The sequence below is a fragment of the Mugil cephalus genome, chromosome 5, assembly GCF_022458985.1.
Source record: "Mugil cephalus isolate CIBA_MC_2020 chromosome 5, CIBA_Mcephalus_1.1, whole genome shotgun sequence".
NCBI lineage: Eukaryota > Metazoa > Chordata > Actinopteri > Mugiliformes > Mugilidae > Mugil > Mugil cephalus.
The window spans coordinates 7,898,224-7,923,654 of record NC_061774.1 but is presented as its reverse complement, the minus strand read 5'-3'; the positions used below and the strand labels follow the sequence as shown (position 1 = coordinate 7,923,654).

General features: G+C 41.8%; 3 protein-coding genes across 7 annotated transcripts; 2 read left to right on the top strand and 1 right to left on the bottom strand.

Moving 5' to 3' along the window:
• Positions 1–214: 214 nt before the first annotated feature.
• septin6 (septin 6) lies at positions 215–16,267 on the top strand. 5 transcript variants are annotated; one of them, XM_047586013.1, is made up of 11 exons: positions 215–358; positions 2,115–2,229; positions 3,684–3,879; positions 5,421–5,607; positions 6,896–7,057; positions 7,650–7,746; positions 8,861–9,029; positions 9,236–9,368; positions 9,471–9,661; positions 11,246–11,293; positions 15,042–16,267. In XM_047586013.1, exons 1-10 carry the CDS (start codon positions 329–331, stop codon positions 11,247–11,249), a joined length of 1,284 nt encoding a protein of 427 aa, XP_047441969.1. In that variant the 5' UTR covers positions 215–328; the 3' UTR covers positions 11,250–11,293; positions 15,042–16,267. The 5 variants fall into 5 exon arrangements, with proteins under 5 accessions (XP_047441969.1, XP_047441967.1, XP_047441966.1 ...); XM_047586011.1 differs by lacking the exon at positions 15,042–16,267 and adding an exon at positions 12,338–14,074; XM_047586010.1 differs by lacking the exon at positions 11,246–11,293.
• A 914-nt stretch (positions 16,268–17,181) lies between these two features.
• On the top strand, positions 17,182–21,834 carry nkrf (NFKB repressing factor). Its single transcript, XM_047585208.1, has 3 exons — positions 17,182–17,577; positions 17,925–18,049; positions 18,849–21,834. Exons 2-3 carry the CDS (start codon positions 17,941–17,943, stop codon positions 21,113–21,115), a joined length of 2,376 nt encoding a protein of 791 aa, XP_047441164.1. The 5' UTR covers positions 17,182–17,577; positions 17,925–17,940; the 3' UTR covers positions 21,116–21,834.
• Positions 21,835–21,915: 81 nt separating this feature from the next.
• LOC125008129 (ubiquitin-conjugating enzyme E2 A) lies at positions 21,916–25,306 on the bottom strand. Its single transcript, XM_047585212.1, has 6 exons — positions 25,102–25,306; positions 23,946–24,026; positions 23,775–23,800; positions 23,320–23,409; positions 23,117–23,205; positions 21,916–22,951 (listed from the first exon to the last, which is right to left on the bottom strand). Exons 1-6 carry the CDS (start codon positions 25,143–25,145, stop codon positions 22,823–22,825), a joined length of 459 nt encoding a protein of 152 aa, XP_047441168.1. The 5' UTR covers positions 25,146–25,306; the 3' UTR covers positions 21,916–22,822.
• Between the last annotated feature and the right edge of the window lie 125 nt (positions 25,307–25,431).

Genomic DNA, 25,431 nt, shown 5'->3' with positions numbered 1-25,431 from the left:
TTGTAACGTTCAATGACTGCGGTTCACTGCCATTTCCACCGGACGAAACCATGGTTGCATCCTGTAGGGGAGCTTGAAATATGGCGCTCGTTCAGTTCTCCTTATTTAGAAGAATATTTCTGAGAATCGGATCGAGGTATTTATGTAGTTTATACAATTAATTGCCAAGCAACGTTGCCTGTAACTATAGTTATCACAAGGTCGTATCTAAAAAAAGCACTGATTAGTGGTACATTCCAACTAGGCCATCTTTCGGTGTGAAGTCGACGGTGCAGCTTCCTTTGCTACGAGCAGCAGAGGTTTCGTCCTCCGGCCAACAGCAACTGCCATGGCGTCAACTGAGATAGCACGGCAAGCGGTAAGTAGCCCGTTTTACTCGGGGATACCTTCATCGCCGTCATCGCATATAACTTATATGTTTTTGTTATGTCCCAAACACATTTTAACGTTTTGTGAGTGGGTGTAATTTGGAGCGGATTTTAGCTAGTCCACACCCGCTTTCACTAGCTATTCTATCCAAAATGCAGTATCCATGAGGTAAAATAGATCGGATAATTAGATAAATATCTTAAATCTCCCTTTAGCTTATTTTATATCAAGCTCGAATGCCTCTGGGCTGTAGCTTTATTTGAAAATATTTTATCCGAACCTTATCATTTTCGTATGCTAACGCATTTAGGGTCCCTGCACAGGTAACCTTAGCTGAACTACCTTGGTGATGAATAGCGTTAATGGATTAAAATATTTCAAATTCTACGCAATCGACTGTATTAGCTTCTGTTGAATCGATAACCTATTACAGAGCCACGGCTAGGCCATTCATTCAGCACGCCCCCGTTCAGCATAGCCACCGTGCTCATTTCCGTTATGTTGTTTCATGTACGTCCCGTTAACTTTAGGTCGGGCGTTGTCAAGTGTTGCATACAAAATAGGGACTAAACGGATTCTAACTCGTTATACGCAACGAGGCATGCAATTTAGAAAGCATGTGTTAGGTTAAGGCTATTTTATTTGTTCTGGGAAGACAGACTAAATTCAGAGGGAGTGCTTAGAATAGCATGTTTTTTGCAGTTTGATATTCCTTTGCGGGACAATGAATGAAAGCCGCCTGTGTGAAACTTGGCCGTGAGTCTCACGAAAAGCAGGAATGGTTTCTGGAATGTTGCACTTGCATCTGAAGAGTCTAGTCTGTTTGTCCAGGCGCACTACCCTCAAATTTACCAACACTCCCTCAGCTGTTTAAACCCCAGTTTCAACTATCCAAATAATCCACAACTGTTTAGTACCATTGGCTTCCCCAGTTATTTTAAATTGACCTTTAAACAGAATAGTTTTCTCTCAAAGACTTTCCCACATTGGACAGCAACGCTGTGTTATGTTAAGCCACATAATGGCCGGTTTTCTGAGGTTTAGCTGCTTCAGAGCTCTCGCTTTTGCTGTATAATCTAAATTCTTTGCTTTCCTGCACCTCATAATGTAGATTCCTGCAGAAATGAGATTCACGGCCACTGAGATGCTCACCACCAGCCACACGCCCCCACACACATGTAACAACCGTGCTTTTACACTCGAGTGTTTATGTCACTCTGGTCCTGAGATAGACTGTGTACAGACGGTGTTATAGTAGATTGATTAAGTGTAATCAGCCAGAGATTGGGACTGAAAAGTACAAGTGACACTAAGGAAACTCAGTGTTGTCTACATTAAATTAATTCAGTCATATTTACCAAACAACAGCTTTTTAAATGCGTATTTTCAAAGCTGTTTGTTGCTTTTACAATTATCTTGAGATGAACAGAAATATCTTTCCATATATGTGCATTGTGGTTTCAAACAGTCGCGACTGTGGGAAGAAAGTTACAGCTCAGGAAACAGGAAGTGAGTTGCTCTGCACCTGAAAGCAGTCGACTGACATGATCCAAAATGGTGGAAAGTGTAATTATTTGGGTGTTACCTGATAGTGAAATGCTATATCTCAACAAAATGTGCATTTTAGTGTGTAAGAGAGAATTCTGTACAGGTAAATAGCCAAGATAACAGTACCATAATAAGACCTTACAGTGCATAAAGTGTTCAATGATTTATGCTTTATGTTCATTTTTTTTATTTTATAGGGTGAAGGAGCTCGTTCTGTCCCTCTGGCTGGACATGTCGGCTTTGACAGCATGCCTGACCAGCTGGTCAACAAGTCTGTCAACCATGGATTCTGCTTCAACATCCTCTGTGTTGGTGAGTTTATTTAGTATGAACGGGCTCGTACTCTCTATAGCCTCAGGCTAAAAGCTAATGCATTTCCTTCAGTGGAGCTTTTCCACAAGTTACAAAGCAGTTCATCATTTAAGTCTCTTTTGGTCCAATGAGCTTTGGTTACTGTGATGAGTAGCATGTTTTCGGTTCTGGCAGGAAACTGCAGAAGTGTCTGCAGGTGGTTTAAATGCTATGACATTATTCATCAGCATGTTTGGTGAGCTGGTGTTCTGTATAACTCACTGGAGAATATAAGACTTTATACAAAATTTATTGGGTAGTGAGAAATGTTTCCATGTACACATACATACACAAATATTACATAGTATGAACTCTCTTTCAGATTGGGATGTAATGTCTTCATCCTCCATTGTACGCTATTCACTAGCATCCACTTTAATGGCATGGTTTTGACATCCCTTCAAGCTGAAAACCCCAAACAAGCTGTTTTCTTCACAGCAGATTAAATATTCAGTGTTACTTTATAATTATAACATTACTATTTGCTTTTGAAACCACTCTAGACAAATGTGCAGTACAGCCTGTTGAAAATATGGAAGTAAAGTTGATACAAAAAAAAACAACTTTTTTTCAAACTCTAAGTGGTGTTGTGTGTCACAAGTACAACATTTCTTGCTACTGTAACAATCACTTGAGGCAAAGACATGTGATCTTTGTTTCTTATAATTTGATTGTGGTCTAAAAGGGAAGGAAGTAGATATGTGAAGATGTACACTTCAAAGACGACTGAACATTTTTACACAGGGTTTTTTTTTTGTGCTTTTATATCAGGAGATTGGATTTAAATTCTCTCTTAGTATTTTAACACATCCCAGCATTTCCAGTCGGATGCCAGTTACTTCAAACAAGATGTCAAATTGCCTTGAGCAAAACAGCCTGAACATTTCTCAGAAACAGCCGTTAGAACCCTCCACGTATCTGTTCATTTGCCTCTGATGGGAAACTAGACATTTTTAGCAAAGCAAGATGTCCTACAAAAATGGGCTGATGTGCTTAGACTGTAGGTCAGGACGTGATGAATAAAAATAGCCTTTCTTACAGAGGGAGCTTTCTATATGAGTCATCTAGCAGGCCCCAACAGTAAATGGATGTCATACATCACCAGGCAGCTATCTCTACTGTTTTATGGTTGAAGCATTTGAAAATAATCATCTTCAGTATGTCTTCTTAATCTACTCTAACTTAAATAGACGTCAATAAAAATGTCAGAGAGGAGCTTAACCTTTTATTTAAAGCTTATTAAATGCTGACAAGATGTGGAACAAATTAAAGGATCTTAATATCACTGGCATGGTGAGTATGCAGAGTAACATAAAAGACGTGGTCATATACCTGGAGGTAGCAGTTTATAGTCATTTCAAATGATGTAATGGTAAAGATCCCAGTAACATGATGCATGTTTTTGTCCTGTGTAGGCGAGACGGGTCTGGGCAAATCCACTCTGATGGACACGCTGTTTAACACCAAGTTTGAGGGGGAGCCCACCCAGCACAGCCAGCCGGGAGTCACGCTCAAGTCCAACACCTATGAACTCCAAGAGAGCAATGTTCGCCTTAAACTCACTGTCGTTAACACCGTGGGCTTCGGAGACCAGATCAATAAAGAAAACAGGTAAAGACAAGTGTCACACCTCTGGGCGAGGGGAAGACCTGATCCCAGCAGACAGTGTCTTTTCTGTGGCTGCCTTTGTGAGAGAATCTGCACTTAATTGCGCAAATTCCTGACATACAATACACATGGGCCTGAAGCCTTTTCAGGACTCAGGTTTCATTCAGGCCGGGGCCTTATTGCGTGGGATGAGAAATCAAGACTACATCTCAAGTAGTTTCTTCACCAGTGTTAAAGTACTATTAGATGGAGGTGATTTCCTACCTGACATAAATGGGATTACTTCAGCCCTGGGGCTTGTCATGACTCTCTGGCTGTTGTACACGCCCGTAACATTTGCTAGCTGTGCTCCTGACGTAAACTTTATATCATGTCAACTCCAACTCTGTAAGCTCTCTATAATGGGAATGCTGTGGTTGTTTACAGGTCCTACACTTCAAATTGCAAATCCACCGGGAAATAGCCAACAGCTAACTGCATTTTACACAAGCACACACTCATAGTCACATGAATGGCTGCGGGCGGAATATCCCATAGTATGTTCACAAGCTATTTGATGACGCGCTCTGGAAAGGGTGGATGCCTTTTGAAGCTTCCTGTAGTGCTCACTACACGGGGTCATCGCCTTTCTCCCAGGTCCATTGTCTATATTGTTTCAGCTTAGCAGGTAGCGTTTAAATTATTATTGTATTACCCCAGTAGGTGGAAATATAAAAATGAATATTATATTATGTCTTAAAACATTTAGTTTATAGACTTTCTCAGATGGATGTAAACCTTTGAGGTTGATAATTCAGAAGCCCTAATGGCTAACTTCTCCACAGTTTAGGCAATCTACCCTCACAGACACCAGCAGAGGTCAATTCTCTCAACTTGCCAAGTTAAAAATTAATCGTCGTTATCAGGAAGTTGGTCTGAAATGGCTGACAGAATTTAAATACAAACTGGAGGAAGTTCCCTGACAGCTGAGTGTACAGAGAGTGTAGAGTGAGTAGTGACATCAATTTATAATGGATAACGGACAGAACAATGCAGCGTACTCATCACAAATATTTTAAGTTAAAAACAAAAGCAAATGATTAATTCTTACCTCCTGGGTTTTGTGCTCTTTCAGGGCTGTGTTTAGTGGTTTAGATCGAGGCTCATATTTATTCATGATAGATGAACGAGCTGAAAACAAATCTCCAAATTTCCAAAGCATGATTTCATAATATTTCAGCTGAAGTTGATTAGTCTGATAGAAAGTTGCTCAATGGATTAGGAGATGCCACTGCCCTCAGAGAACACGGTATAGAATACGATTTAGATTTGAGCAAAAGACTTTCTTAATTATATGAAAACGCAGTTTTCTGTCAGTGTAGCTCCTCTTTAGATATACTGCAGTACCGTCCACAGTTCTCAATGAGTCAATAAAATTATTTATATTTACATATATTGATTACATTAATGAAAATTATTGTTTTTGATGATTTTGGACGTGACGTGACAAAGAAGTGCATCAACAAAGTGCTCACATTACTTCCCTCTCCCTCTGGTTTCGGCAGCTACAAGTCCATTGTGGAGTTTATCGATGCCCAGTTTGAAGCATATCTACAGGAAGAGCTGAAAATCAAGCGCACGCTACACAGCTACCACGACACACGCATCCACGCCTGCCTGTACTTCATCGCTCCAACGGGACACTCACTCAAATCCTTGGACTTGGTGACCATGAAAAAACTCGACAGCAAGGTGAGCTTTGCTGCGCTTCATCCTCATCCAGTTGCTTTATTATTTGTATGACCTGGCACTATAGAGTTAATTTGCCGTCATACAGTATTTCCTTATTTGATGGAGATCTTGTTGCCTATGAACACACATACTGTAGCTGGTCGTAGATATACTGTAGATAAATGCTTTGGCACTGCATGTTTGCAGCATTTCTTCTCTGTCTGCTCTAGTCACGGGTCACAAGCCTTTACCAGACTATCTGCCCGAATGCAAATTGGCTCTGGTCTCGTTACTGCATCGCTGTAGGTCAGCTGTGAAATGAGGTCTGCTGCATCGGTTTTGTTAGGTCCTTTCCACAGTGGCTTATTTGCATGGCCCTCCTGGCTTTTGTACAAAGAGCCGCTGAGTGTTTGCCAGAGCAGCTGTGGTCTCTAGCAAAGCCCCCTCAGCAGCCTGATCCAGAGCAGAGCCTCCTCTGTTTACACATTCACCATTCAAACAGGGCCCTGCTGAGGGCTCCTTGAGCAAGGCGTTGAATCCACACCAGCCTTGAGGGTGCGCTGGAAGTATTTTCTCGTTCACATGACCCAGAGCATCCCTCTCTGCGAGTTAAAGGGGCCCACATTAGTAGAACAAATAATCTGGGATTGTGTGGGCGATATGGGACGACATAAATAGTTGTGTAGGAGTGAAATTCTCATTTTTCAGCATCCAGTTGTAAGTGCATGAGAGTGACTCTGCCAGTGTTTGTCATTGTTTGGATAACACTGACGGGGTAAATGTTATTGAAATCATTTGTCTGACTCTTAATGCCATGTTTGGAGATCTTCTGAATGACCTGAAGCAGGAGATGGAAGACTGCTGATCTCTTTGCTGCATTTACTATTTTTATCTCTTTGTACTTAACAATGTAGCATTGTCTGCAAAGGCCTCGTTTTCAGAGATCCCAGAGCTAGAGAGAGGTTGTGTTGAAATGAAGTGAGCACGGGGCATTCAGTTCCCTCTCCTTTGTAAATTATGGTCTTGGATAAACATTGACTGCAGGGCACATAAAAGAAACGTGTATTATTCTGTTATTAAATCTAAATGGCATGCGGTTGGAGCCATTTCTCCAGAAATGTTTGATTTGTAATAGTGTGGGATTTACGCACAATCACATCAATTCTTTTCTCATTTTGGACTTAAGAAATGTAGGTGAGGCGTTTGACAGACAGCTACATGCTCTATATTTAGCTGCATATCTGAAACGGTTGTCTACACCTTGTCACTGCGAGCCTACAATAACTCTGGTCCCATTTCTCAACGACAGGTCAATATTATTCCAATCATTGCCAAGTCGGATGCCATCTCCAAGAGCGAGCTGGCCAAGTTCAAAATCAAAATCACCAGCGAGCTCGTCAGCAACGGAGTACAGATCTACCAGTTCCCCACTGACGACGAATCTGTGGCGGAGATCAACTCCACCATGAACGTAAGGATGAAAACCAGCTTTCCGTCTGCATCAGGTGCATTCAAGAGTATGCCACTTAATTCATAAGGCTGTTTTCGTCAGCCCCGCAACATGTGATGTGGGATCAGGACAGACGTTGCCTGTGTCAGGCTGTCAGGAAGCCACCGTACACAGCGAGGAGTGTGTTCGGAGCGTCGCAGTATCAGTCAGCTCTCTCTGCAGGAAGCCGGCAGTGTGGGAAAGGGCCCTTTGAAAGACCGCTGAAAGATGAGCCAAGACTCACTTAGCTGTTTATGAGTCCTGATCTGTGGAAATACCTTAACTCTCCCTGACTGATTCTATTAGGCCGTCGGCTCTGGGCAGTTGCTGTTCATCACTCAGTCCTTATAAAAGGTCATGCGCATGTGAGAGCCGCTTCCTTGTGCTTCTAGATGGTCAAGTTACGTAAAGAAAAATAACCCCATGCGTCTTTTCTGTCTCTAATGTACAAATAATATTGTAGCAGTAATGCGCTTTGATTTGTAATGAAATGGGAGAACAGTGGATTTCTGCAGTAAGACTGTGCAGACTCTATCGGCTGTTCACTGACGGTGCCTTTCTCTCTGCGTCGCAGAGCCACTTGCCGTTTGCCGTGGTGGGGAGCACAGAGGAAGTGAAGATCGGGAACAAGATGGTGAAGGCCAGGCAGTACCCCTGGGGAACGGTTCAGGGTAAGCCCCGGTTACATCCCACACAGGAAATCTGAGCACGCTCCCTTTTTTGTCAGAGCTGCTGAAGCTATTCTCTCAGCTCCAGCAGATGCTGAGGACCAGCTGATAACTAGTTATATAACTCCATTTAGCTGCAGCACCCTAGTTGAAGTCAAATTGTCTGTCAGAGCAGCAACTCTTAGCTCTGGAAGAAGCATTACCACACTAATGATGTTTCAATTGATCTGTTATTGACGAGGTTAATGTGTGACTAGTAGAAAGCAGAATCACTACTTGGAATTATTCAAATTAGAATTAACTTGCACTCAAGCTTTTTCTTTCTAGTTTTAACAAGGTTGTTATTATTAACTGTGTGTGTGTGTCCATATATGTAGCTGTATTGGTGATTTGTCCGAGCTGGCACACAGACCCTTAGACATACCTCATTGACCTGGAGTTTATTTTATTCACTCAGTAAACTGCTCTAAAAGGTTATAAAGTAGTGAAAATGCTCAATGAGTTTATGGTTCTACATATATATACATACAGTAATATAAAACAGAGAAAATCCTCGTATGGTGTTTATATCCGCATCCAATCATGTGTGCAGAAATCGTAGCTGTTCTTATACTTACCGGCCAGAGGATAAACAGGGCTACAGTTTCCACACTGTTTACAGTATAGTAATGGACGTACTGTAACATTGCCACAGCTCAAAGTCAGAGCTTTCACCTCACTTTCATTGTTTCATTTGAAATTCAATGTGCTGGATCACAGCCAAAACACTGGAAAATATATCGTCGTCTTAATGCGCCCTGACTGCACTGACTGTGTAATATTTCTGAATAAATGATTTGTCTGACATTGGGTCTGTTTATGCCAGACTGGCTGCAGGCATGCATGTGTACTCACATGATGTCACACGGTCTGTGGAGGCGTGGCCCCTCGGCCCAGTCCAGCAAGAGAATCAATAGAGACGCCCCAGGACATGAACACTGTCCTGTTTTGTACTGGCAGTGTTTGTAGGAAAGAATTTCTAATTTACCGTCAAAATGTTTTTAGTCATTAAATTCACATCTCGTAAAACGTGTTTGACGCAACACGTACGTGTTACTGTGATCTATGTCTCTTACAGTGGAAAATGAGAATCACTGTGATTTTGTCAAACTGCGAGAAATGCTGATCAGAGTGAACATGGAGGACCTGCGAGAGCAGACCCACACGCGCCATTACGAGCTCTATCGCCGCTGTAAACTCGAGGAGATGGGCTTCAAGGACACAGACCCTGACAGCAAGCCCTTCAGGTAGAAGATTTCAGACAAGATCTGTGTTTTTCTTTTTCCCGTCCTCCCCGCTGCCTGTATCGTCTTAAATCCTGTTCCACTGTGAGGTTTCTCTTTCATTTGTTATTGCAACAATTTATTTTTTGGTAAGACTGTGCTAGTTTGTGTCTGCATTTCTTATCCTGTGATGCACACTTCAATGTCTCTATTTCCTTTCTCTCTGCCAGCCTGCAGGAAACATATGAAGCTAAGAGGAACGAGTTCATGGGCGAACTGCAGAAGAAGGAAGAAGAAATGAGGCAAATGTTCGTCCAAAGAGTAAAAGAAAAGGAGGCTGAGCTCAAAGAAGCAGAAAAAGAGGTAATGTCAGCAATGTCACTGTTCTGTTAGTTTTAAGCACAGTGTTGATCCTGTTTTGATAGACACAAAACTGTGCCTCTGTCTTTCGTCGCTGCTTCGTAGCTGCACGAGAAGTTTGACCGTCTGAAGAAGCTCCACCAAGATGAGAAAAAGAAACTGGAGGAAAAGAAGAAGTCCCTGGATGATGAGCTCAACACCTTCAAACAGAAAAAGACTGCTGCAGAGCTCTTGCAGAACCAAGCCCAGCAGGCAGGGGGCTCCACCACACTCAAGAGGGACAAAGAGAGGAAAAAGTAAGTATTGTTCTCTCTTCCCTGTGTCTCTACCCTCACGCCACAGGTGCAGTCCTCTGATGGAAAAGCCTAGAGAACCTGAGGGGTAAACAGACTATCAAATTACCTTCCTAAGCCCTGATGAAAGAGTTGAATTCAAGAGCTTGAATGTTCAGATTAATACGTGTTATTATTTTTGCTCTACTAGCGGAGTGGTTTCTGTCACCGCTTATTAATAATCCACCTGAGATTTGCTCGTACAGCCGATAATGGCTCTGGAAAATCCTTATAAGTAGCTTGACATTCACACCACTCTTAAATTCTGCGAGGCAGATGAATACTCACGTTTATCCCCCACATAATAACAGAGATTAGAGTTAGCATTAAGTTCCATTACGAGAGAGCTGACCAGAATCCATAACTCATCAGCAATGTGGAAAACTAAGGGGAGAGAGAGAGAGACTGCTGAAAACGAGGAGCCGTCCTCATCCGAATAGTTGAAAGATGGCCAACAGTCGGCCGATCCTGATGAGTGACTTCCCGTCAGGAATCACTGCGCTGCCTTTAAACGCTGATCCTGGAACAACACGAGTCAAATACTACCGACACGTGTGTGAACGGCTTATTATTAGGAGGCTGTTAATAATTCCAGTTTTATTACCTTGAAACTGAGCTGTTATTGTGCAGCTCTCTTTGTGCCACCGGCCAACAGTGAATACTTTTCACATTCCTTTATGAACTGACTGTTGTTGGTATTTATACGAATTGTTGTATGAGCCATCTTTCTAGCACATTCACTCATTTGCCAGTATATAACGTACACTAGTAAAACTGAATGGGTTTTAATATATCAGTCTCTAACTAAATCTAAATCAGCCTAAGTTTAAAATAACAGAGAGAGCTATTGATTGATCAGTGATTTAATTGTGAAGGCTGTGGTTTGTAGTGCTGTTTAGGAACAATTTAAAAAAAAAAACACAGCACAAGGTGTTGACCTGGCCTTCAAATTCACTAGATCAAGTACCTGTGGGATGATCCACAGAGCCCCTTCACCTCAACTCATACAGGCACACGGGAGACCTACAGTAGTGTACCTAATTAACTGGCAAAAGGGTGCATATACACAATTTTATCTTTAAATGCAGTCTGTGGAGCACAGTGTGTTCAAGTATATCTGCAACGTGCTATTGTTGGATCCTTCATGCTGATGATTAACTCCTGAAGCTGATGTGACTGGGTGCCTGTTAGAAAAGGAAGAAGACACTTGCACTGAGGTTCTTGTTTGCTCATTTCTTCCCTGTTAATTTATTTCCTTCACAGTGACTTTCTGTCTTTATGAGCTCTGCCTGAAACGTTTCTTTTCCAAAAGACGCAGCTGTGTGACTTGAGCCTTGTGCGTGGATCACTGATTTAGACCAACTAGCGAGGTCTTGCACATGAAGCGTTTCGCAGAATAATAATCATGGTCATCTGTATTTAAGCTTCAGGCGAATGTCAGTGTTTTTTCCTCAGTAGGCACGGTTATTTATAACTGCTTGTTGTGTTAGATGTGATTGGTCCTGTGAGTGCATGTGTCACCTATGTTGCATCCGTAATGTTTTCCAGTTAACTCCTCCCACACTTGCTGCATGCTGCATGAGGCACCTTTTTCTGGTAAGACGTCCTTCTTGAGTTACACCACCAAAAGACAAAAAAAAAAATACTCCATCAATTAATAAAACGGGTAAACGAGCCGTCAAGTGATTTGTTCAGATGTGTTACCTACAAACTAATAAAGATGGTGTTTTAAATGCAGTTTACATTTGAACCCAATTATCACTCCCAGCCCTGCTGTGCACACAAATAGCTTTTTGTAAATCTGAATCACAATTAAACCACAATCAAATTAAGGTTGTTAAATACCTTCTAAATACCGTGCATTTTATGTGCCCATTAAAGTCAAAAGTGACTAAGTCAGATATAGGAATGCACAGACGGCGCTATTTCATAGTAGCCCTGCCGATCATATCCTTGAGCTGGTAGTGTTTAGAGCCTCGCTCTGCCAGCTCCTAAATCAGCCGGTTTATTAGATCCCCACACGCCCATTTGATGAACTGCTCCATCTGCCTCCCAAAATCCACAACAGCCTCTTATTTTTTGTGGCCCTCCCTTCTTTTCACACAAAGAGCCATTCAGGGCTGAGGCGAGGAGTAACTGAGGCTAACGGGTCACGGCAGAGCAGCAAGCGGCCTCGGGGCGCAGCTCTGTTTGCAGAGATGACATGTTTGGTTGATCTCACGACCATATGACGACCCCCACCGCCGCCGCCCCCTCCCTCTCGAGTGGATACAAAAGCCGAGTCCACAGAGAGAGATGTTGTTAAGAGTCGACCGCTGGGGAGGGAAGCGGTGAATGAAGACATCTGTCTCGCAATCTGTAAACTCCTCAAGCATCTCAGGACTGTTGAAATAGATGAAAACAAGATGGTGCTTGATGAACGAGGCTCAGAGGGAGATGTTGTGTAAAACTCCAGAGCGGGACAAAAAACATTTACTTAGTTTGACGGCAGTATTTTCACAATCAGGCCTCTGAAAGCACGTTTTGCTCTCGATACCACCTGGTCACTAATGTTGATGTGTTGTCAGCGATGTGAAACTTGTGTCGTGATGATGTTTTAACTCAAAGAAAGCATTAACAGCCCTTCTCTCTTATTTCCAGCTAAAGATTCCTGTAGAAAAAAAGTGCTCCCTTGTGGCCATCCTGCTGTGAATGAGTTTCCACCCCCATCATCCTTTACAGTACCCCTTCCTCACCCAACTCCCATAATCCATGCCCCCCCTCCCTCCTTGCTCTGTGGAAGACGCTGGGCATTGCTATCAGTTTGACATCACTTATGTTTGTTTTTGCTGAATGACGCTTGTCGGTTTTGTGTTTTCACAAGCCATTATTCAGCTTTTATGCAAATTTATAAAATGCAATCCATGTTTGTTTTATATTCAGTGAGTCTTTGCATGATGTGAGCTTTTTTTTTATTTTATTTTTTTAATATTAACATACATGTCTCCTGTTGAGATGAGCAGAAATGTGCTGAGGCTAAAGAGAAACATGCATCAGACAGTGGGACCCGAGTGCAGGATGTGAGATCAGCTGCCATTGATATGAGGATGGATTAAATTAATGCTCCAAAAATAGATACAACTTCTTAATAAGCAACAATAGTCAACATTGTGATTTTATAAACCAAGTGTAACAGCAGACTCTGAAATAACCACTCATTGATGAATGTTCTGGTACAAGAACAAACGTACTTTTAATAGTTGTTAGTTGGTGTTAAGTCTAAAGTTATAATCCTCAAGATTTCAGTCCTGGCTCCACATGTGGTTACACTTCTGACAGGAAGTATTGGTATATACTGTAGGAAACAAAGAACTTCATTATGAGGTGTGTCTCAAGCAATACGGAGAAGAAAATAGAAGAAAATATCTTTTACAACAGAGGCATGGGCAGAATTTAAATATTTTGCTTCTTCGGTGGTAGCCAGGAGCTCAGCGGTGCTCGCATTACTCTGCTGTTCTTCACCGCCTAAAGCCCGCCCCAACAATTTGATTGACCCCACAGGGTTTTTCCAGGACTTAATGAATTCTGAACAGATACTTTGTGAGCAGGGGAACTTGGAGCTGGTGTCCAGGCTAGAGAACATTCACAGAGCAGCTACTTTGTTTGAAGAACAGCTTATAAGCCACTTGTTTACCGGTAAAAAGATGTGCCACAAATTGACCTTTCTCCGTCTTCTCCACAGTCTGATTTCATGTTGTGCAAGTTGTTTGGTGATTAAAACGCTTCTTTTGTTGATGTATTTTTGATGAACAATCGACGAGTGCATTGTGCTTTGACAGAGCCACTGTGTGTTTTCACCAGCTGATTGTTTCTAATGTGAAGCAGCAACGGTGGAAAAGTAGAAGTAGTCATCCCTTGTGTGTGAAGGCAATCTAAATCCAGGAAAAGGGGAGCCCCCACCATCGGTGCTGCAAATTAATTACACAAAATTAAACATTGAATGCTGAAAGATGGCAACAATTAATTTGTTCACGTCCCTTGACTGATGATGTTTCATTTTATCCTGATGCATGAGTAGATGTGAGCCTAATCTTTTTGCCACTTCTTCCATACCTCATTCATTGCCATGTGTTCTGAGCATATTTGTATTAGCTTTGCACTTTGTTTTATACCCAAATGTGATGTGTTTTTTTTTTATTACTTCAATATTAATGTTATCAGTGCAATTGTAACTTTCTTTTTTTTTATTCGACTTCTTATAAAGGCACATTTAAAAGTCAGTCATTGATGTTCATCGTCCTGTAGGGACCACTGTTGTTTGTTTCAGTGTTAACGCATAAAAAAAAAAAGAATAAAAAAAGAATTCGCAAAAGAAAATAAAGGCCAATTTTCACCAAATATTCCAACTGTGGCCATAATCATTGTGTACGACAAATATCACTGTAAGTTAGGAGACTGAGTAAAAGTGTGATGAACTAACGAGTAACGGTATGTTTGATGTCTGTGGTGAAATGTTTCTTTCTGTATTTCTAGGGTCAGAAGATTCCTGATTCCTTTAGTTAACACGGTCTCAAAGTCAATAATTTATTTAAGGTGTGTTTGTTAGTGTTTATCGGTTATCTATTGACCTCAGTTGTCTGAGCCTCAGTTGTTTCGTCACTTCAAGGTTCAAGGTTGCTTTTACTGTCTCAGGAAATATAAAATTGCGTAAACACACTTGATTCCGCATGATAGCTGCCAGGGTCATGATCAAGACCCTGGATCAAGAGAAGACCCATTCCCTCCTAATCCTCAGCTCACTGGTCTGTGTGGTTTCACTTTCCTTTGCAGTAATCCCTGGCTCTGCACTGAGTAGGTCCTCAGCCCTCGAGCTTTGCTAAGAGAACCAGCCCTTGTGGGTACTGAGTACCTCAAATGTGACCAGAGGCTTTGTGGACCCCATCCTTCAGGGTTTCTTAATCATCATCTGCTTTGCTATAATATGGGTTTATGTCTATGTGCTTCACCGCTGCTTTAACCTCACCTCAAACGACCTAATTCTTGATTTATTGCCTCTGCTTATGCTTATATGTGTAATGTTTTTTGCAGTGACTAACACCTTTTCCACTTCGGTTGTGAGGGAGTGGCGTGTAATCTCGTAGCGTTTCACATTTTCCTGCACTTAAATGGAGCACAAGATGATTCTGTGGAATTATATGCTTTAATCCACTGTTTGGAGATGCTGGAGTTAACACATTACAGTCTCTGTAATCAAATTTCAAGCTGTTCTCCCCTGATATGAGACTCCTTGCTAAATGTTTTGTGGAAGCGTTTCTGCTTTGGCGTCTTCTCTAACTGCTGGCTTTCTCTGTTTTTGTCTCTTTAGCTTCTTTTAATCTGTCTTGACCACCTGAAGAGGGGATTGCAGCTTCAGCAAGAACTAAGCACCCTTTACCTCTTACTGTTTTTTCTCGCTGTATCAACCTTTTATTCTCTCCATCGCATCTCCTCTTTTGTTGATTATGGCCTTATGTGGACTCGCATGGTATTTCTGATCACTCAATGAAGCTCTAAACCCAGGCAGGTCTGGAACCGGGCACAGTTTAAACCTAAGCTATTATGTCTTAATGTACATAGAGAGGCTGTTAGTAGTCGTCAGGTGGGGTTCACACATTTACAGGACTCGCAGGTCAAATCATTATTTGATGAACGTAACTTTACTTAATCTTTGCTAAAATGGCTATGACCTACACTATGCACTCATTTTCTCAATAGGATTATTAAACGCACATCAGAAAGAAATCTGAAGCATCAGCGCTTACATACAAACAAGGGCAGAAGCACTTAATACATCTAATGTGTCATGCATCACGTTTATAGCTGGTAGACGTATTTCTTTTCATGAATCTCGCTCAGTTTATAATGAAAATGTTCAACTTCCAAGTTTTCCAAACGTCAAAATTAAATTAGAGTCATACTTCACCGCCCACGTTTACACGTCACTGCTGAATACCATGGAGGTCACATGTCATGGCCTTTAATTACACGTTGTGCTTTAATATTCACTGGCCTATTCAATATTTTGCATGCATCTTTTTTTTCTCTTTTTCGTTTTTTACTTTCGTTACTGCTGTGATCTTTGACCTGCTTGTTTTTATCCCCTTAATGACGCGGTTTTGCGGCCTGTTCCCTTCGATGCTGTTTACTTCAAAATGGTGCATATTATTAATGTATATTTGCTCTGTCCTATGATTTCAGCTCCCTCTTTGCCAAATATTAGTATAAGATGGAGTTGAACTGAATCCCAGATCCGAGTATTTAAAAAAACAAACAAACAAACAAAAAAAAAAACAATACTCGTGCATTTATATAATTTATAAGGATATATTTTGTGTATTGAAGTGGAGACTTGTTGTTTATTACCTATGATCTTTGGACGTGACTCTGAGTGTAAAGTAACATTTTGGTGTCAGAAATTGCCATACATTTTTCTAGTATCAGTCATCACCTCTTGTAGTCAGAACCTCTCCAACACTACAAATGATTCAGTATCTTACTTTGGTTTGATTCCATTGATGTACATTTTGAATAAAAAATATGATCCAAACACATGTTTTGTGGGTTTTTTTTTCAAAAATACATTTTCCATGTTTCTGAAATGTAACATTATCACTTCTATCTTCTGATGTTAAAAATTGATAATTAATGAGTAATTTTTAGTATTTGTATTAATGATGTTTAACAGGAGAAATGGGACGGTTCACACTGCAGTAGGATAAGAGTCACAAAGCGACGGCCGACGTCACTGATTCGGCAGAAACTCCATACACAGTGCATTTCCAAATATTTGAGGGAGGTGCCATTTTTTTGGGGGGGGGGGTTGTAACTTTACCAGATTTATTTTGAAATTAAAACTTTTACCAATTACTCTGGCTGATTGGACCTCTGCTCAGGTTGAAATTGGGAGAGCCATGCTGGAAGTGTTTTCCATCAATCTACAAGTACTGATTCAATCCACAATGTACAAGCCTCAGCCTGAGTCCTATATTACCCAAGTAATACATATTCTTCTTAATTTCATTATTTTGCTGCTACTGTGTGTGCATGTGAGCATGATATTTCAATATACCAAGTCCTTTCACTCAGGTAAAGCGTACAAATCATTAGCCAAATGGCATAATTGTATAAAACCAAGAAAAAAAAACACAAGTTTTCAGCAAGCATACTGGTATTTTTTATTGATATTGTAACAGTCAGTCAAAGAATGACATATAGGCAATTATGCTATTAGGCTAACAATAAGCTCCTTTTGTCTGAAAATGAAACCAAAACACATTTTAAACAGTAGTATAAAAATAAACTATGCATAAAGCTACACTGTGCCAATAACGGGATGGTTAGAGTGTGCCCAGACAGCAGTTAAATGCTAAATACTAAATTATTTAGTAAATAATTATAATAATACTAATACAAAATAAACCAACTGAAACGTCTGACCAGTGACAGCAGCCTGGCCGCCGCAATGCATTCTGGGCCAGTGCGGTGACTGACTGACCTGACGCCATGTTTTTCCTGTAGCTGCTCCAGAAAATGGATGCTCGCTGTTAGCTGGCTAGACCTGTGTAGCTCTAGTACGCTGCGTTTTCAGTCTCCCATCTCTGAAGGTCCCCTTAAAGGAGACAATTCCGTATCTCGGGTTCTTCTTAGGCCACCCCGAACCTGACAACCATATATAAGTGTGAGAGCAAGCTGCCGCTAGAGAAGTGGAGCTAGGTTAGCTGGCTAATGCTAGCAACCAACAGCACGGCTAACCCAGGCTAAAAGAATAATAACAATTGCCGGGTGTTTATAAATATAAATGTACCGTCTCCTGCTCAGCTGAATGACCGATATATACGTGGGAGTAAAGGCTACACCTTAAGGTAGGTACACGACCCCTCTAATACATTGTAGCATTTAGCGAGAAGAAAATAATGTTTAGCTTGTAAAACGTGGCTTCTTGTGAGAGCCGGGCACTGTCGGCCTACTGCGTCACTCTGTCAAGGCTTGGCGTTAGCACCAAGTCCTGATGTAATTTTTCCAGTATTGTAGCCATTACATACGTTTTAACGCAATATAATGCTTTGTCCACTCTGTTGGTTTGTATTTCTGTCTCTGCGTGCTGCTGACAGGTGGTTCATCTGTAGACAGGAGGAGAGCATTAACTCATGAGATGTTGATGCTTGTGTATCTCAGCCATTCGCTTGATGTCTGGTTTGTATCCTAATAGGTATGGCCTGGATTTGATGCGGATGGTGCTGGTGATGGCAGAAGGGACTGACATTGGCGAAATGCCCTCGTTTGACCCAAGTCCTAGTGGTGATGCAAAAAAGAGAGCTACTTCTTCTGATGGAAGTGAGTGTTAATCCTTGGTTGTGCATCACATGTTAAATGAATACTATACTATCTACTGTTTGTGTTTTACACACATGACATTGTTGCATCAAAATGTGCCTCACTGTTTTCTATTAACATATGTGTTACTGCAATGTGTTAGCCGAATGACAGACTGTCAGTAACCTGAGTCAGAATTGTGCTTCTGGGTTTCGGGTTGCAGCAACATTGCAGCCTCCTCCACTGTTCAAGGATACAGTCGACACCATGTTACGTTGCTGTTTCTTAACAATTCCCATGAACATACCAAAACAAATATGGTGTTAGTTCAGCTGTTAGGATTGACTTTTCTGTCTTCCACAGAATGTTTTTTTTTCTCTCAGCCTCAAGGCTCATCAATTCCCTTGACAAGATGTTGTCAATGGTGTGTGTGTAAGAGACTGTGATTGTTTTTTTAACGACCCTGTAATTTAAGCTTAATTACTCAAATAGGAATAGATAACAAATTTGTTTAGATGTATTTTTAGCTGGTGCTTTACTGAGTATTTAGGAGCTGAAGTCAGTAAGTCCTTACATGTCACCCAGTGAAACAGAGTGACTCAATGTGTTCTTAATAGTTTTTGTTCTGCAGTGGAGATCCTTGGCACAGACGATAAAAATATTGTCTTTCACACCCAATTCCTGTTAGTATAAACAATTGTTTTTTTTTTCTTGGGATTTGCTGAAAGAGGCTGATTCTTTTTAGGCCTTGACCTCCTATTTCACAGTCACTGACCTGCTTATTTCAGAAACTTGATTGTGTTTACTTGTGTTGTTGCAGGAGACGAGCCTATGAGGAAAATGCCTTTGACAAAATTTGGTTCCAGACCTCGATTTGAGCCTGTGCATTTTGTCAGTGGTGGAAGCAGTGGAGGAACTGGCGCTGATGAGAAGGAGAATGATAAGGAGCGAAGGAGGACTGAGTCGTACGGTGCGAGGCAGTGGGAACCTGAACACTCCTCTTACAGCGGCACCAACAGAGCGCAGGGCTCCTCCTCGCTGAGACCTGCTTTTGACAGACTGCCATCGTACACTTCTGACTCTTGGGGTTCCCACAGGGACAGAGACAGAGAGATTTCTTCGGGTGGCACTAGTGGTTTGGGTTATGGGGGCCATGGACCATCTTCAAATTTCATGGCGAAAACACAGCAAGACTACTCCGCCAAGTATGAAGCCCACAGCTCCTCTCGAAATTTAGACTGCTATTCTCAGCCCCGCAGGTACAATGGGTACGGGGGAGGAAGCAGGTCAGGAGGCTGGGATTCAGGACGTCAGGGTTTGGGGTACAGCCATCAGGACAGACCATCGTCGAGCAGGCCATTCAACAGAGTCTACAACAGCCCGGGCAGGAGCAGTCCTAACCTGCCGCAGTCATCGCAGCCTCTTCCTGTATCTCAGTCGACATTAGACGAGAAGCAAAGACTGATTGCCAGTGTAGCGTCTGCGTTGTCTGTTGCTTTTAGGGACCCAGTGTATATGACAGGAAGTGAATCACCAAACTATAATTTTATGTTGAGCCGCAGCATTCAGGCCTGCAAAACCAACCCCGAGTATGTTTACGTCAACCTGAAGGATATTCCACAAGCTGACCTACCGAAAAACCGGAAAGTGCCGACAGATGGCTATGCCTGTGAACTCCGATGTCAGGGTGTGTATCTCGCTACTGGATATTCCGGGAGTAAAAATGGAGCGAGGGACAGGGCTTCTGAGCAGGCTGTGAAACTTTTCCTGAAACCAGTCGAGGTTCGTGTTGTGCAGCGTAAATACAGGCACTCGATAGTTAATGATATAGTCGTGTGCCAGATGCTCAGCCCAACACCAGCGTTTTTACCTGCACTCCGCAACCCAGAGGATAAACCTACACCCAGCTCCAAGGGCCAGTATGAGCCGGACAAGCGTAAGCACTGGACAGAGTTTGTTGTTATGGACAATGCTCACGATGCCATCTGCATACTTAACAACTCCGCTGCTTTCAATCGCATGAAGATTGACTATAAGTTCGACCTGCTTCCCAACAACACTGCCTGGCTGTGCAGTGTTTTTCTACAGGATGAGCTTGTAGCGCAGGCGACAGGCACTAAAAAGAGCTCGAAGCATGCAGCAGCAGAAGAGGCAGTGAGGAAGCTTCGCATGAACCAGGCGCAGCGACAGCAACAACAACAACAGCAACAACAACAGCACCAACAACAGCAGCAGCAGCAACATCAGTCACAATATTCCAGAGGAAATAGTCAGTCAGATTGTGGTGGACGCTTTGGGCTGCAGGGCGGCAAAAAGAAGCATCTGAGCGAGCTGGTTATCTTGGAAAATTCAGATAACGCCATCTGTATCATTAATGACACGGCTCAGTTTAATAAAGTGACTGCTGATTACAAGTTCATGGTTCTGCCTGATCATCGCTGGAAGTGTGAGGTTTACTTAGAAGGACAGTATGTTGCTGCAGGAATTGGACCAAAGAAAATTGTAAAACACATTGCAGCAGAAGAGGCTTTGGCAACCTTGAGACAGACGCAGGCTGTGGTCAAGTCCAATCTGAGAAAGGAGGGTCACAGCGACGCTATATCCCGCTCTCAGATCCTGGCTCGCTCTGGTGAGGAGGCCACGAGGCAGGAGATAAAGGAAGACAACATTGGAAACCAGCTGCTCCGGAAGATGGGCTGGAAAGGAGGTGGTCTGGGCCGAGACGGAGACGGCATCTCAGAACCGATCAGAGTGAAGGAGCAGTTCTCAAGAGAAGGTTTGGGTATGGATGCAGATAAAACAGGAAATCAGCTCAGCAAGCGCGACATTGAGGACATCATTCGTAACTACGTCAGTTCAGAACGCCAGGACGACCTTCGCTTCTCCACCGACCTCACCAACGACGAACGCAAGCAGATCCACCAGATATCTCAGAAGTACGGCCTACGAAGCAAGTCGTACGGACAGGGGCGCCAACGGTTCCTCATTGTCAGCCGCAAAGTGCACAAAGACCAGCTCATTGGTCAACTTTTACAGGAAGGACAGGTGGGACGATATGAACTTGTGAAACCTCAGGCATCCCACTAATTTGCATGCAGAAAAAACTAAAAAAAAAATACAATTTATCATCAGCTTGGACAAATCACACTCCTGCATACCTGCTGTGCTCATACTTGTGTAAGACAAATGTGAAGCACACATTAATAAATGAGAATCTATCAGGTATCACTTGTGGTTTCTGCATTCCTTCGCCATGAAATGTACGCTAGCTTTAGCAGGAGCTGTAGGGTGATTGACTTGTGTCTCCTGCCATTCCACACGTCTGAGCTTGCGTTCAGTGCTTTGTGGTAGCTTGTCCCGATGCTCCGGTTATTTAAATTATTTTTGATTAAAAAAGAAAAAAAAAAAAAAGACTGAGGTCTGTCCATGTTTTGTGTCTGAAAAAGAAACCCGGCAGAATATGCAGCTTTTCGTCACTTGTTTGTGAACATTGTAAACAGAGTTGACTCATCAAAGACGAGGACTAGAGCAGCATTAACATTAATCTGTAGCTAGGTGCCCATACCACCTCTCCATAGTGATCTATCTGTATTCAGCAATACCTGCAACGATATTTGCAACGTTGACACACCCCAACATCATTCTACAGTTACAAGATGCATCCATGGTCAGAAAACCTCCACATAGGAAACTGTAAGCAGTGAACTTTGTTCCATGTCCGATGTTTTGGTTCTTTAGTATGGTTAACATGTCTGCTTGTTTTCACAGCTGTAATGACTGAATAAATTCAAACTGATGACCATCAACAGGCTGAAGTCAATTTAGATGGTTATTTTTTTATTTTTTTTTTTTGCAGTGAGTTAAAAAAAAGCCAAACAATTGCCAAGTGATGTATATTTATTTTATTTACAAGAAAATGTACAGTTTGTTACATGGGTTACCAGTGCAAAGTTTTATAATCCGAAAACAGACACCATCCTGTTTAAACAGTATTATCAGCTTTTTAATGACGGCTGATTTGCAAGATTGTAAAATAGCATAGAAATGTTCACACAGCTGTCAAACATCAGCGTTAAATGAAAGGATACTGAATGTCTTGTTTCTGTGCTGGAGAGGGACATATGCATTTACCAATATCTAGAAGGGTTTAAAATCAAAGGCATGGCTTTACAAGGAAAGCTGAGAGAACAATGCCCCCCTCACCTCTTCAAGGCATCTGTTGAGTTGTTAGAGGGATGGATGTCCATGCCAGGTTAACTTCTATCCCTCTGCAAGGCTTCCAATAGGCAGAAACTAACAAAACCAAAACGAGTGAGCCCACTCAAACAGAGGGAGAAACACCCATGGACAGCTTTAATATGGAAATATAAATTGCCTGTATCTACACAGCAAACCACACAGCAAGCACATCTAATTAACTGTCACTTAATCCAACCAGTTCACTTAATATATGACTAAACTGGTGGAAGGGTGACAAATGAGACACTGGCTATTGTCTTTTTTTCTTCTTTCAAAAAAAAAAAAAAAACCTTGGGGCATGTAGCAAGTAACCCAGATATAACAAGGTACATTAACTTTTCTTTTTTTTAAACAAACATCCGCTATTGCCCAACAATAGCATTCGGCAGGAGTGAATGCCACGACACAACAGCATACAAACTTAGCGACAGTTAGGGGACAAATATACTGAAGGATTTTAAGATGTGTCATTTCTGTGTGATCAGTTGTTTTTCTTGATCGGTGGTTTTCTTGATTCTGGGCTGGACACTGTTCCTACTCAAACAGTAACTGGGGTCAACAGTCGCGCCAACTCTGTTCAACAATAGCAGAAACCCTCTTCTCGTACTCCCGTTTGTTTTCCTGGTAGAGCTGGGCTGCTTGGCTGTTGGCTGGACTATTTGGGTTTGGCTCATCCAGTAAAGACTTTAAATACACAACAGAGAATGTCGGGAAGAGTGGGTTAGGTTTCTAATAAAGTTTTATGTCATAACTTAAGGGTAACTTAAGAGCTGGACATTCATAACATGTATAAAATAGTGGATTAGTGTATATGTATGTATCGTGTTAAATTTAGAAACGGAAGATTACCTGTATTGAAGTTAAGATTGAAGAGACATCATAAGTGGGACTCCAGCGATTCTGAAGTATATCTAAGCATATGCTGCCGTCTGCATACACTGCAAAAAAGCATTCAGAACAAAACCTTTCAGACAACAGGTCAGATTTCCTGGGCTAAATAAAGGATAAATATAAACTTTTAATTTCTGTGATTCAAATTAGTTAGAACATACCATTTGGATGAAACATTTTGGAGACAAATCGCACTGTTGGAGGTTTATTTGGATATTCCTCTGTGAATTCAATTGTAAGTTTGAAGGTTCCTGAAAGCAGAATGTAGTATGAACACTTGAGACACTTGTAGTGAATGGTGTCGCTTTTACAAATGTGTGTTTAGAACAATACTGTGTTGTCGTTGCAGTTTAAGTCAAAGGTTTCATAGACAACCAGCACTGTTCTTGTTTTGAGGACAATTTAACAAGTTGGGTGCAGTAGTTCTATCATCCTTGCAAAACAAACTCTCACTTGATAACACGGCATCTAAAATCTACTCTGAACCATCCTAATCAATACAATCTAATTCCCAAGACCCGATATGCTTCCAGTCCTCATGAATTATTGCAACGCATGCATGGCAGGACTGGGAAGATAAATTATTTGGATGTAAAGAGCTTCAGAGAGGACTTACCATCTTCAAAGGGCGTTCCCTCCGGTCTTGAAGAGGGTAAAAAGAAATACATCTTTGTAAATCACCTTGCAAAAAGCCACCATGACATTTTCGTAGTATTTGAAATGGCACCCGAACAAGAACAGCTTCATCACATATGTCAAAAAATGTCTTGTTAACGAATCAACTTACCCAAAAATGACAGCGTTCCATACCATGATATTGTTTTCTGATGGGGCCCCACTAACTCCAGCAGGAGGATCCTCTTGCAGCCTGTCAGATAACAGACACAGAGCAGAAATACCGGATCATTCTCTTGGTGATTAAAATATGTAAAATGTGAGTGAATGTTCTAAGATAACACAAGCCCCAAGTTGTATCTTTACACCCGACTGGATATTTCCCAGTGGCACTTCTCCATCTCTTACAACGTGGTCATATATTAACAGACGGCAAACATTATCATAAGTATTCATCAAATAATGTCTCTAGTTTTTGGAACATAATCAGTCAGACTGTAGTTGCACTGTAAAGTACAGAGGAATGTTATACCCCAGTGAAAACGAATAATGGCTCACACATCCCTGACACATTTTCTAAGTTAAAAGTTAGCTATTTAATAGCCTGCAGAGCCTTATAAACAATACTGTAGAGGCTGACTTTAATGTTGAGCCAACCAGGATTAGGTCTTGGACTCTGTGACCATCAGTTGTGGTTAGTGGGGACATACTGTAGATCAGGGATAAGGAACCATGTGCCATGGCTGACTGGCTACAGGTTTTTAGTGACTGCATGGCAGATGGTTGCTGATCCTTGGGCTTAGGCAGAGATCTACCAAGGCCCGGGGATAACAACTCTCTTCGTAAGTGTGTATTTGCATGGTGCCCATCCACCTAAACGTTTCATCAAGCTGGAAATGACCATCTGCCCGGTGACTTCATTTGTAGCCCCGCAAAAACTGTAAAACGCTATTATCAGTTTCGGGAAAGGTTTGCTTAGAAATGATTATGTTACACACCACCATGGACCTTAGTACCACGACATCTAAAGGTAGCCGTGACCGCAGGTTGAACAAAATAAACGTTACTGCCGCCTTGCTAACGCTGACGTTACAGTTATTGTTGATTATGAATAGCTATCAAATAATTATCTCGTTCATACCACCCTAATCCAGCAAATGGTACATCTACCGAGAGCAAAAACGTTCATATAATCTGAAAGTGGTTACATGTTTACTTATGTTATTGTTTTACTGCGGTGTAGTAGCTTGGATTGCCGTTTAGGCTAACACCAACAGGGCTGCTAACGTCAGCTACAGCCACTTCTCTCTTGTTTTCCTTTCGCTTACCGTTTAAAATCTCTCATTAAACGTCGTCTTGCTGGAGTCGACATCCTGTTTACACAAAACCCTAAATCCTTGGCAAATACGTGAGCGTCTCCAATTTACGGAACTGTTTAAATCGGTATATAATTTCACTACTCCTAGCGAGCTAGCTAACGATTGCTGCTAGTTTGTCAAATATTTGGCTGCCTCTCCGAGACTAAGGGTGCTACCACTTACACTAAAAGGAGGATACTAACGTCGACTAAATCTAAATTGGTAAACAACGTAACAACGCCAATACTAACTAAAAGTGCTACTTATTACATTTCTGTGTATAATGACAACATTACAAAC